Consider the following 13,464-nt stretch of genomic DNA (forward strand, 5'->3'; position numbering starts at 1 on the left):
CCAATCTCCCCCTCATGATCGATACAATGTTGTGCGATTGTGTTGGGTAGAAAACCGCACAGCTTCTTCAAAAAGGATTTTCAATTATAAATCATAATTTTATAAACAGAGAGGGCCTTTATTGGCAAGTTTCAGTAATAAGAATAGAGAGGGCGTGTACAAACTGTACGGGGCTCCCAATGAAAAGAAGGGATTTTTAATTTGTGGCGCTGCTATTGCAAAGGAGGGATCTACGTTATTGTCAAGTTTGACATAATAGATTAGAGAGGGCGGTTTCTTTGTATTCGGCGTCGCCATTTTGTTCGATTTTGTTGGGTAGAAAACCGCACAGCAATCACCGTGGTACCACATGTGTACACTAGTGATTACTCGACATTTATTATACATTAGGGTGGGCCAAAAAACACCTTTTTTCTCTGATCGACTTGGAACTCTCGGAGAATTTTACTAGGGTACATACTACTATTGTGCTAAAATATCAGTAAGATCGGAGCATGTTTCGCCCAGGCAGTAGATTTTCACAAAATCCCTACTTATTTGCCATTTCTTACTGTATAACTCTATATAGAGAAATCAGTAGAAACAACCTGGGAAAAGTAGGCATTGAGATGACATCATAGCCAATATTAAACAATTTGGGTAGTTTGTTTAGACCCTCCAGAACATCACTAAATAGCAAGCAGTCTCAATTGGTTACCATTATTTTTTGCTATAGACCTGTATTTAGTTAAATATTGATGATATTTGAGTTGCTAAATTAAGGGGTAGGGGTAGCATTATGGAGCATTTCCCCAGTTCTACTTAGTCAAATTTCACAATCTTGGTCTTGTTGGGTAGATATGAACTGCAAAAGTACAAACAATACATGACATATGAATTTAGAGCAGCTCTGACATGACCAGGGGTTAACGGGTCATGTGACGCCTGATTTGTAGTAATTTTCAAGGCTGTGTGACCTTTTGACCTCTGGTCAAAACATGGATAACCGAAAATCATATAGCATTTATTTTGACAATGCTGCAGTTCATATCTATGCAACAATACCGTATTTGGGAAATATGACTGAGTAGAAATGGGGAAATTCTCCATAATGCTACCCCTACCCCTTAATATAGCAACTCAAATATCATTAATATTTGACTTACATGCGTGTCTTTAGCAAAAATAATGGTAACCAATTGGAGACGGCTTGCTATTTGGTGATGTTCTAGAGGGTCCAAACAAACTACCCAAAGTGTTTAATATTGGTTAGGATGGCATCTGAATGCCTACTTTTCCCAGATTGTTTCTACTGATTTCTCTATATAGAGTTATACAGTAAGAAATAGCAAAATAGTAGGGATTTTGTGAAAATCTACTGCCAAGGAAACATGCTCCTGATATTACTGATATTTTAGCACAATACTACTATGTACCCCAGTAAAATTCTCCGAGAGTTCCAAGTTGATCCGAGAAAAAAGGTGTTTTTTGGCCCACCCTATTATACATAGTTTTGACCAAATAAGAACAAAATCTGTGTTTGCTGGGAATCTACACACATATAATTGTTGAACCTTCCTTTTTTGTAGTTGAATTCGTGCTACTTCTGAATGTGGTTAATCCTGTGGTGTATTTCACTAACCTTTAACCCTTCGCAAATTACGAATACGGGTCTCTGTCTTAAAAGGCCTCATTACTATAGGAAGGGTACCAATCGTAAGTCATTTGAGTGAAATGGACTTTACGATGTCCTGTAAGTTACGATTGTTTTTTGATAGTTCGTAAAGTTGAGTGAAATGGATTGTTTGTTGATTTGTTTCCACAGCAACGGGAAATAATTATATGCATATTTCCAGGTAAATTGTCAAGTCCATGGTTGGCAATTTTATTATCATTAGTCATATGTTTTCTCCCGTTGGTCGTTTGACATTGAACATTAAAGTTAGTATAAAACCTGCAAGATACAAAACAATATTAACAGTAAGATTTCAGTAATATGCTAATTTTGCTTCAAGGAATCAGAAGTTGTGGCGGTTTCAGGACACATTAAAGATGTTTAAGGCACCTCCAAAACATGTATTTACTATACACCTTGCACAATAAGTAACTAGGCACAAAAGGAGAGGGCGTACTTTGATTTGGGTAATCATTTGTCAGCTGAGAAGCATACAAAGGAGTACCCAAACCATATATTACGCCCTCTCCTTTGTGCCCGCCATACTTCAAAAAGGCTAATGGGCATCGTACCCCACTGAGAATGAGCGTTCGTCCAGGGATTGTCTATGCACGCCGATATCTCAGCTTCATTATTCATTGACAACTAAATTTGTGGTCCTTGAACTGAACCGACGAAATGACACATTTTCAATTCCCTTTCAGCTGTTCGCCCTGATTTTTTGAAGTTAAAGGATGAATACGTCCATCTCACCAATGTACATGTCAACATGGTGTTAAACATCTCAAAAATAAAATGTATTTCGATCAGCTTTTAAACATCAAAGTTAGGCAAGTGCTTGCGAACTTACTTATGACAGACAATCCTGAAAGCAGACCAAACATCCCATTCCACCCTATAGTATCTTGTAGTACTACAGGTAAGAGTACGGCCATAGGACCTGTGATAACATTAGATGCAAATATGAGACCGTAATTGATGCCTACATGCTCTGCTCCGAAGGCCCTGGGAAAAATGTAAGAGCTTAATTAATGTCACAAACAATAAAACTGCGTCAACTCGAAAGTTTCATTATTTCTTTAAACGACGTTTGCACAGTATTTTTTGTGGGACATTAGAGCACATTGTTAGGAGTCGTACTTGACTCAAGGCCAAAATCACCTTTTACCCAAATTCACACGAATGCACAACACAAATACACCGGTTGATTAAGCTAACAAAATCTAAGTCTTTAATTGAAATCAAAGTATGATTGGTACATATAACAACAATATCGCATATACAATAAAATCACACAGTCACAATGATTAATTAAACTTATTGGTACTTATCCAGCATTCTTCTTCTTGGTGATCATAAAGAGTTCTTGCAATGTTCTGGACGGCTGCTGTAAATATCCGTAATCACTTGTCCTGCGAAAATCAGCGAAGTCCTTTGTACACTTGCATTGACAAATATCCTTGCGATTAAAATCCTCACACAAAATATTGCTTTCTCCAAACCGTTATCACCTTGCGCTGCTTTCTCCAAACTTAACTCCTTGCCCTGCTTTCTCCAAACTTAACTCCTTGCGCTGCTTTCTCCAAACTTAACTCCTTGCGCTGCTTTCTCCAAACTTAACTCCTTGCACTGCTTTCTTCAAAATAACTCCTTGCGCTGCTTTCTCCAAAATTGGTGCTATTTCCACCTTTCACACACTATCTTCATGAAGCAGGACTGCGATGCAGTTGTCCCCACTTATATTGACAGAAGTGTTGCTCCATTAACCAGACTTCAGCAAATCGGCAGAAGAATATATATTCCTTTCTTGGAAGAAGTACGTTCTTTGACGTATTCTAGATCTTCTCCGACAGCAGTAGTGCATACATAAAATACTTCTGGTTAGCAATTTCCTTTCTTTGAAGGAATTGGACTGTAAGCATATTAGCTAGCTAGCCCAGATCAACACTATAAACTGTCTCAATAATAAAGTCCGACACACACAATCCGCAGTGAGACCATATGTCTTACTTTGGTCCATTTTCGTAGCTCCGAAATAATAACCATAATTTCAGCATGGCCACACTTTGTAATACTCTCTGAGTACCCAGCTTAATTATTATTGCTCTCATTTTTGTAACTACACCAACCACATATTACAATCACATCGATACAGGTCTGCCTAGAATTATTACCAACATGATGTTTTATAGCTAACATCTGGGATTTTCCCCAATGTTCTAATAATATACATTCACCTTTAACATTACATCACTTCCTGTGGGTTTTTCCCACTATGTCATTTCACTTTACAATCTCAGGGGATTTTTCCCCTTGACATAAACAGTCTTGATAAATGATGTTGTTAATTCCATCATAGGGGTTTTCCAGAAAAGTCTTAATAAACAAACTATTGCATGATTAGAAAGGTAACGTCCCCTATTTCATGACATAGGATTATACAGGGTACATCACAACGTCAGACCCACCAAAATGCATTCTGAATACGAGGAATGTTCTTCTCATATCAAATAATTTGGATTTTTTGAAATTCGAGATATAATACAAATTTTATGGCAAGCTTGTATTTAAAGAAAACATTACTTTGAATTGAGTCGCTTCATAAGGTAGTAGGTAAATATAGACTTTTTCAATTTTCTATCTCTCTGTGACTGGCATTTTGGCGTCTTAGTGTTTGGAATAATTTAAATCCTACAGTATGAGGCATTTTATAGAGTTTTTATGTATAAATATAAACCTACCTTGCAGTAGCTGTCGGAATCAGAGGAATATTACCACTAAATATAAAAAAGATCATGAATATCCAAATGAAAAACATTGGTTTCCCTGCATATGGAGCGGCCATTATTGTCAGCAAAAATACGGTAAATGTGCTACACAGGAACAACATAGAAGTCTGAAAAGATTAAAAATAATTTAATATATAGAGGCAATAGAGAAATGGACATTATTTACAAATATAAACAGTTTATGCAGGTTACTGCTGAACAAGAATATAATTGTACTTTCCATTGATGACTCTTTCGTCAGGGCAGATTCTTGATAAGTTACTTCATGAACTTCCATGCAACACTATAACGATATCCTCCGCATATTGTGTTCTATTGCTTGGTCTAGCAACGTGGTGCTAATATTGTTATCACTAACCTTATATGAAACGATGTCGGCAAGAATTCCCCAAAATAGTCTTCCTCCTGCGCTACCAATTGCACTAAAAGCGCCAACCAAAGCTAGAAAATTATCATCTGATATAAAAGTCTGACCGAATGCCTGAAAATAACGGTCGAGGACACTAAACGTAAATACAACAACAATCAATTATAGGTGGTACAAGAGGGTACCTTGAATATGCGAACAACTAAAACGAAAGAGCAATGTTTTTTGAATGTATAGCAACTTGATATGGGGAAAAGTAAAACACAGACGGTATGCAGAGGGGGACAACAAACAACAAATGTAGGCACATGAGTAGGTAAAGTTCGATAGCTAAAACTGACCAATTCGAAAGCGATACAGAAGTGTACGTGTAATAGCTGCAAAAGCTACAAGGAGCAACTTCAACAGAATATTAAATCGAACAGCAAAATATAAATGCTTACTTGAAGCAATGATATGTGTGTTTGCTCACTGCGACGCCCTCAATTTTTCTTGAATTTCTATTTTTTGCACGATTGTAATGACTAATACTCTGTGAAAGGCTAAGTCTGAAGTGATTTAATCACAGTAGTTTAAAAAAATTAAAACACGGGATCTCCGGGTTTCATTCTCCATGTTCACGGAAAATATTAGTCAAACTTGGTGGCTGAAATGTTTCGTTGTTTGCGCGAATCATTGACGTATAATAACTATGCGTCGTTAGTTAGACGTCTTATATATTTACACGTCCCTGTGTGACATAATACTCAATAATGATCAACGAGCTAACAATTATAGGCGTTCAATGAAATAGAGATTTTGTTTGTTTCACCTCATTTGTTCGGCTCGAAATTAAAAGGGGACATATCTCAAAGGGAAAACTAATATTTTTTATTCAAATCAGTTAACATTTCTTCCAGCTGTATCTCCAGATATGATCACAATGTCATCTGCAAACCTTAGATGGTTTCATTTATTTCCATTTACATCGATGCCTTATCCCACCACTAGATTATCTTCCGATCCATTTAAACTTAAAATTCAACGTTGCAAAACCGAAGCGCACATGACTTTTTATTTTAATCGCATTGTGCAGCTTTGGAATCGGCTGCCTTTGTCTACAAGGACAACCGGTTCCTTTTGTTCCTTCAAATCCGGGGTGGTTGAATTTTCTCATTTTACTCAAAAGTTTTGTTCTTTGAATACATGCTCTTGGAGCTCTTACTGCAGATGCTCGAATTGCAGGCTTATTTAATTTGGGATGGGGCTGTGATGGCTCCCCCCCATAAATTGTTTTCAAAAATCGAAAGGTGGGATGGTCTTAGAGGTGATTTTGCACCTGTTTGTCCCTTTCCTTTCGCTGGCATTTTATTCTATATACTTTGTCTTGATTAGTATGTGCAATATTTATATATATAATATATTTGTCTTTGTAATTGTACATGAGCCAGTGATGAAGCATAATAAATAAATAAATAAATAGTTCAATCTCTTGAAGATATCTTCTAGGGTTGCCACAAACAACCTGGGTAACATGGTATCGCCCTGACGAACTCCCCTTCTGATAAAAATTGGTTCACTGTCCTTATGAAGTCTTAGTATAGCTGTGGCATTGGTATAGATTTCCTGGCTGGTCTTAATGTAGATTGTGTTTATGCCTTGTTTTTTTGAGCGCTTGGATGACTGCATTTGTTTCCACCGAATCAAAAGCGTTTTCATAATCCATAAAAGCAATGCATAAGGGCAGCTGGTATTCCCTAGGTGTTTCAACAAATTGATTCACTGCCTGTAACGGTCAATTGTGGATCAGTCTGTTTGTGATCACTTTGGCGACGAGTTTATAGTGTCGCCTTTTTGTGCAGAACATTAGCACTCTTCCGACTTGATGGTATAGTGTTAGTTTTTTGTCGTAAAGAGTTTGCCAATGCTTGGATGACTATGTCTCCTCCACATTTTAGCATTTCTGCCACGATATCATCTGGCCCTGGAGATATTCCATTATTCATTGACCTCAAAGCTGCTTCCACCTCATCTGCTCCCACATCAAGGATAAAGGATATCTTCCTCTTCATGTTCTGGAACTAGATTTACATCAGGTACTGGGGTTTTACTGTCATATAAGTCTTGGTAAAATTCTTCTACTCTTTTGATTATTCTATCTATGTCATTGATGATGGTACCATCTTCTTCCTTTATTTGAATGATTTTATTTTTCCCTATGACTAAGCTTCTTTTAGCCTTTTTTACACTCCTGTTGTTTTCTATTTCTCTTCTGACATGCTCTGTATTAAAATTGCGAATATCGGTATTCACCTTCTTTCCTGCTGATTTGCATAGCTCTTTATATTCTGAGGTATTGTGTTTTTCTTGTGCTGTCATGTCCCTCCTTTTGCTTAGCAGATGTTTGATTTCTTGACTAAGCTTGTCTGTATTTCCTTTTCTTTTGAAACCAGCCACCTCATGTGCCTTTGTAACTACTACATCACTAATGTCTTCACACATGTTTTCAACACTTTCCTCTACTTCCAATCCTTCAAATCTGTTTTTCAGTTCCACTTCAAAGATGTTGTTTCTCCTCCTGTCACTTGTTTAAATCAATTACTTTTTGTTGGTAATGAGTTTCCTCCTTTCTTTACGGATATTGAAGGTTGCTATACATAGTTATACATCTAACCAATCTGTGACCACTTCCTGTCAAAATGGGCATTTTGGGGGCATGCTCCTCGAATATGTTTATATACGTGCGTATTATTCCTATTTATTGCCACAAATTACACATTAATAATACAAATTTAGAAAACGTACCTTATACAGTGTGGATATAAAGTACGGACCCTGAACATTAAGGAAAAATGTCCACCACAGAATCCAAAAGGCTCGAGTTTTGACAACTTCAGTCGGGCGTAAATTCAGACCAGATCCTTTCGTATCCAATGTAGTTTCGATAGATGGACTAACAGAACCATCCTCATTTTTGTTTTTCGTTTTTAAAAATATCCCTTTCTCCCTGCTGTGGCAATTTTCCTTTATAAAATAAAAAAAACATTTCAGGAGATAATTACGGATCAATATCAATATACGGCTCGTGTTTTCAGTCATATGAAAGAGCCCAATACGTAACAAAAGTTCAATACGTAACAATTTGATACGTATTGGGTTCAACTTCTTCTACCTAGAATAAAAACTGGCAATAAATAATAAGTCTTTCTAGAACAAATAATTTGACAGTGGTTTTTCGTCTGGACTTTGATTTTATTTTGTTACGGAATGGGCTCTATACATTTTTTGTTGCGTATTGGGCTCTATACATTTTTTTGTTACGTATTGGGCGCTGGTTGTTTTTAAAGCAAATATTATGGGAGATTCGTCTGGGACTTTCTGGAACTGCCAATGCGCGTAATGGAGCACAAAAACATTTCTTTCTATAAAATATCAGGAATATATAGTTGCCATAACTTGATCATAACACGATCCTAAAGTGAGTTGTCAGGGATTACCAGTATTATGTATTTATATGCATGGCTCTTGTTTTGAATTACAGAACTCTGCCAGGCAGAATATGGAAACTTGGTCTATCTTTCACTGACGACTGCACTTTAATATAGACTAGAAATTTGCAGCGAAAACCAATAAGATGTTAACTTACCTTATCAAATTAAACTGCGTATATATAATATGGTAGGTCAAACTACTCTTTTGTTTAACGTATAACGAATGGAACATACCAGTTTTCACGAAGTTTCATTCTTTTATACACATTTACTAAACTCGTTACCTGCATCTTGTCATGACTTTCTTCTTGTGGTTCAGAGAGTAACAATACACCAATTAGTTGCATCACAGCATACACAGCTCCAAGGATTAGGAATGAATATGGTACATTATCAAGAACCTCCGGATCATCGAAATACCTCAAAATAAACAAGAAAACAGAATTAAAAAATATAAAGCCGCCCAAAATGATAATAGATTATAATTTCTGACAAAAATGACAGAAATCTTTGTACACAGTGTTACAAAGTTGAATGGAACTTATTCCTGAAAGCAAAATAATTCGTTTGTACAAACTTGACAAAAAAAGGCATTCATTCGTAAAATATGTTACTTTTTAGTGAAAAAGGTGACAAAGTCAAATAAATCTTTCGTAAAAGGTGAAGTAGTGACACAAAGTGACAAATAGTCATAAAGAAATCATTCGTATAAAGTGACACATTTAAGTGTGTAACAATCTATCTGTACAATAATTGGAATTCATTTGTACAAAAAAAAATCAGACGATTAGATCGGCATACAATGGCATAAATTATCATAATAATATCTTCAAACAATAATGACATTTATAATGTGCATATATATATATCGTCGAACCAGATCAAATTCAGAAAGAGTAACAAAAGACGTTTCCACAACAAACATATTGAAACAAGTATGCGTAAAGATCGCGAAAATTGCAATATAATAGAGCATTACAATAATAATACTCTACTCGGTAGGACTTACTTTTCATCAGGATGTTTTGGTAGTGATATGTTCGGTGCTACGTTATTAGGGTTGATATAAGCTGTTTGGACCTGATTGAAGACGAAGGACCCGCCTCCATACCCAGCCATCACAAATCCATTCGCTCGACCCTTGTTCTCTGGGAACCACTGAATGGGAGAAAGATTAGTGTTTGGGTAAACAACAAAGTCTAATTTAACATATTTTCTCATATTTGTGACAAATTAATGCGATATTGGTTTAGCAAAAACATTTCAAATCGGACTCAAAATGTAAAGTTGGACTGGAATAAGATTACGTTAACACTATCCTAAACATTTTCACGTCACAACTTTTCTCTCTGTCACTAAGGTGACCACATAAGCAGAACATCATATGGCCAAGGGCAGTTCTAGACTATGCCATAGTCGATTTTTGATAAATAAAAATACGTTATTAATCATGATGAACGCATTCAGTTGAACTCGAAATTATACTGATATTTATTACATCAAAATACTAGTATAAAATGGTTATGAAAAAATTTATATAATTATATTTGTGACAGTAAAAGTAAAGTATACGTAGGCTTATATTATTGAATGCAACATATTATCATAATGGCATAACTATAATGGCACTTCAATACTGAACAATTCTAATTTTAGAATATGCCAGTTTATTACGAGTTGGGAAGCTAACATACAGAGAGAGTACGGTGACTGAAAAGATGATCAGTTGTGAAAATCTATCAATTGTGCACAAATTAATTAAATCGGAGTTTTAAGTTTTTAAAAATGCAATATCCAGAGTATGCACAATCATGACAATGGGAAAGTGGACTACGGAGTAGTCTAGGGCAGTTCATGACCAATGAAAAGATGAGTCAATTGAATTACTTAAATACGATAAATGTTACTTTATACAGCATTTACCCATCGGAAGCAGTGACGTAGCAGGGGGGGGGGCTGATGCCAAAGTTCCAAAGGAATTTTCATGGGTGAAAACGGGGACGGCAAAGAATAACAGTAAAGTGTCATTAAAATTGCTGCAAATGGAACAAAATGGGGACGGAAATTTCACATTGCCCCCTCACACTAACTTAAAGAGTTACTAAACATACTGGCCAAAATATCGCTGAAAAGAAGAATTCGGCAAACTCTAAGCTAAATATTCGTCCAATATCTTGTCAAGTTCACATTACGTACTATGGCAATATTCTGTGCATGAAATAAGCAAGATAAGTCTATAATAATGAATGGGATGGAAGATGTGAAGACATCGTGCGCGTATTCGCATGCTCATAATGGCGGGATAATGGAAATCCGTTTGAACATAGAGATGAGGAAACTTTAGTATACAAAATATCCAGTTGCCTTTAGAATGGTTTAAATGGTATCAGGAATATCAATATGGTCGACGTCTTGCAAGGGTTGAGCAATTTACTTGGTCACGAGGTTATAAACGACATAATGACATTGAAGCACATATTTGCTGTGTCTTGTTTTTGTCAGGATCTGCGTATTCCCGACCCCCCCCCGACGTTGAAGGACCTTTGTTTTCTAAGGCTGGTACTTTCTTCCACCCGACATCTCGATGCATCATAATTTCTCCCACCACCATTTTTCTGCCACATTGCAAAAACCAATTATAATTTTGGTGACCATTGTAAAGGCATATATGGACATTTAATGGACTAGCGTTTTTTCACTTACAAATTCAAACGGATTCCTTTAATACTTCCTGCCATTACAAAAACTGAAATACGTGCGCGATGTCACCAAAGGTGATTCTTTCCATCCCATTGATTAGCCCTGGTAAAGAACATTGCCATTATATTTAGTACGTAATGTGAAATCGACAAAATATCAGTTGAATATGTTCAACTATAGTTGGCCGAATGTTTTATTTTATTTTTTTATTTCCAGCGATGTTGCAATACTTTTGGCCGGCCAGAGTGTGTACCATCCATTTGGCTGACGTACGGAGGTATATTGTGCTAGTGAAATATTGCATATTATGTTAGGCATTGTATGAAACCTAATGATTAATATTACAAATGCATACCTTCATGCTGCAAACTAGGGGTGGAAGATATGCAATACCCACACCAGCACCAAACATGAAACCGTATGTGATAACAAGCGCATAAAATGATGATTGGATCGTCAAATACGAGAGCAACACGCCAGCACTGAAATAGGTTTTTTTTTACAAAAAGCAGATAATTCATTACTAGTAATATCATATATGAATGTTTTATGGAAAGAAAAATAAACGTTTACAAAAACTTCAGTGGCAGTAAGTGAGATTGGATTAACAAATTTCTTTGTCTTAACCAAGTCAACCAACCCACCAACCTACAATCTTGTCGATGCAGCTATTTTATTTTATGTTTTTAAACACAAGTAAATACAATAACCATGGATCAACTTTTAAACAGCCATCAGAATAACCACGTTATCTGTAATACGAGCTAGTACCTCATTATCCATCCTCCGAGTAGTGTTGTAGTTCGAAATCCAAGTTTAGTAAGAAGAAAACCACTAAAGGGCACCATTAACCCCTGTCCACATATCATCACAGCAAAGATAATAGTTGCATCCTGAATAAAAACAAAAGTTATATCATTATTGGTTTGTAAAGTAGCTTGTTATATCCAATTTTGAGTATCGCACAATAATTAAATAATATTGAGTGTCATTGAAATGGGTGGTTTGAAATTCTAGTCATTGCAAACCACAAAAAAGGGGTGCAAATTTTGTCCTCGATTTTGCATGAAAAACGGGGATAAATTTGATTGTTATCTGGCCAAATTTTGTCCTCGATTTGGCATGAAAAACGGAGATAAATTTGATGAAAAACATAGCAAAGGGTTTTTTGGAAAGATTTGGTAACACACATGGTTACCAACTTTTGTGTTGAGTTTGGGGGCCCGGGATGTATAACGCATAACATGATTAAAATATAGCCCTACCTGGTATCGTAAATTTTCTGGTTTAGATCGCTCTCGGATGTACGACGTCAAATATGGGGACATGTTACCTGCAAATAAAGTAAAAGAAAATACTAGTCTAGTATTAGGGGTTGCCATTTTAGTTGGAAGAGGCGGATTTGTTTTTTCACCCTATGGGCGGGGGGGCATAAAATAAAATGATCAATAAAATAATCAAAGGGGTTATGTCTCATACAATTTAAAACATATGGTCAAACTTGTAGTTACAATTTTCGCGCACTACCCAGGCATTCTTTCCAAACAAACAATAGGGAACTCATATCACTGCCCTATCACGACATATTTCGGGTGATTAAGGATTGGAACCACCATATAGACGAATCCAACGAGCCAAGTCATGGTCAGGATTTGGTCGGCCATTACTGGGTCCACTGGATTAAAGCCGCTTAAAATGTTGTCACTTTTAAAACTGGACCTTCGTCTAATCAAATGCTTGTAACTTTGCTTCTTGAAGTCACATTGGATTCAATGTGGTGTCATAATGTGCAAAAATTTTACCCCAATATTGTTCAGTTTGGAAATTGTGATATTTTTCCAAGTGTAAGGATACTTTATTGGCGCAGTATATTTTTAAAACCTTCAGTCATCAGCTGTCTTCGTTTGTTTGTTTCGTTATAACACTAATATTCTTAGCAAAAGTGATTCAAAGCATAATGTTTCGGTAGCGGCAAGGTAGCCAAGTTTGCTGTAGAATACTTTGTTATATTTCAATCTCCATGTTTATTATTACAAATTAAATTTAAATATATTATATATATAAGATTAATTTTTAACTCACAGCATCAGCACAATTTTCCTTTATGGAAATACTTGTTATCTTACCAAATGTATAGAGAGTCCCAATTGACAAATGCACGATAACCCCACCGATAATTGCCAACCATCCGCGATAGTTTATGGTAGTCATGTTTGTATGAATTAGGTCTATATGCCAATATGGCATATAAGTTTGTTGAAACCTTCACTATAATAGCTATAACATCGTCTGTTTCAGTAATTCTGTCTATCAGTGCATGGTAACAACATTGTCAGTTACCCGAAACCAATGTTGTTGATATTTAATCATGAACAATGATGAACCCGCAGTGCATTATAATATAATTATGTACGGGTTTATGATCTCGTGCATGTTGCACATTTGGAAAGCATAATTGAACTTTGATATCTGCACTGTATGTAC

General features: G+C 36.1%; 1 protein-coding gene across 1 annotated transcript in view; it reads right to left on the bottom strand.

Annotated features, from left to right (window-relative positions):
- LOC140155938 (uncharacterized) overlaps positions 1-13,287 on the bottom strand; it is a 35,673-nt gene extending 22,386 nt beyond the window's left edge. Inside the window, exons 1-10 of the mRNA XM_072178966.1 lie at positions 13,107-13,287; positions 12,246-12,313; positions 11,752-11,873; positions 11,336-11,462; positions 9,290-9,438; positions 8,565-8,700; positions 7,595-7,813; positions 4,802-4,924; positions 4,396-4,550; positions 2,505-2,659 (exon numbers count right to left, since the gene is read on the bottom strand). Coding sequence (XP_072035067.1) covers positions 2,505-2,659; positions 4,396-4,550; positions 4,802-4,924; positions 7,595-7,813; positions 8,565-8,700; positions 9,290-9,438; positions 11,336-11,462; positions 11,752-11,873; positions 12,246-12,313; positions 13,107-13,227 — 1,375 coding nt within the window. The 5' untranslated portion in view covers positions 13,228-13,287. The remainder of the gene's footprint in view (positions 1-2,504; positions 2,660-4,395; positions 4,551-4,801; positions 4,925-7,594; positions 7,814-8,564; positions 8,701-9,289; positions 9,439-11,335; positions 11,463-11,751; positions 11,874-12,245; positions 12,314-13,106) is intronic.
- Between the last annotated feature and the right edge of the window lie 177 nt (positions 13,288-13,464).

The sequence above is a fragment of the Amphiura filiformis genome, chromosome 6 (assembly GCF_039555335.1).
Source record: "Amphiura filiformis chromosome 6, Afil_fr2py, whole genome shotgun sequence".
Classification (NCBI taxonomy): Eukaryota; Metazoa; Echinodermata; class Ophiuroidea; order Amphilepidida; family Amphiuridae; genus Amphiura; species Amphiura filiformis.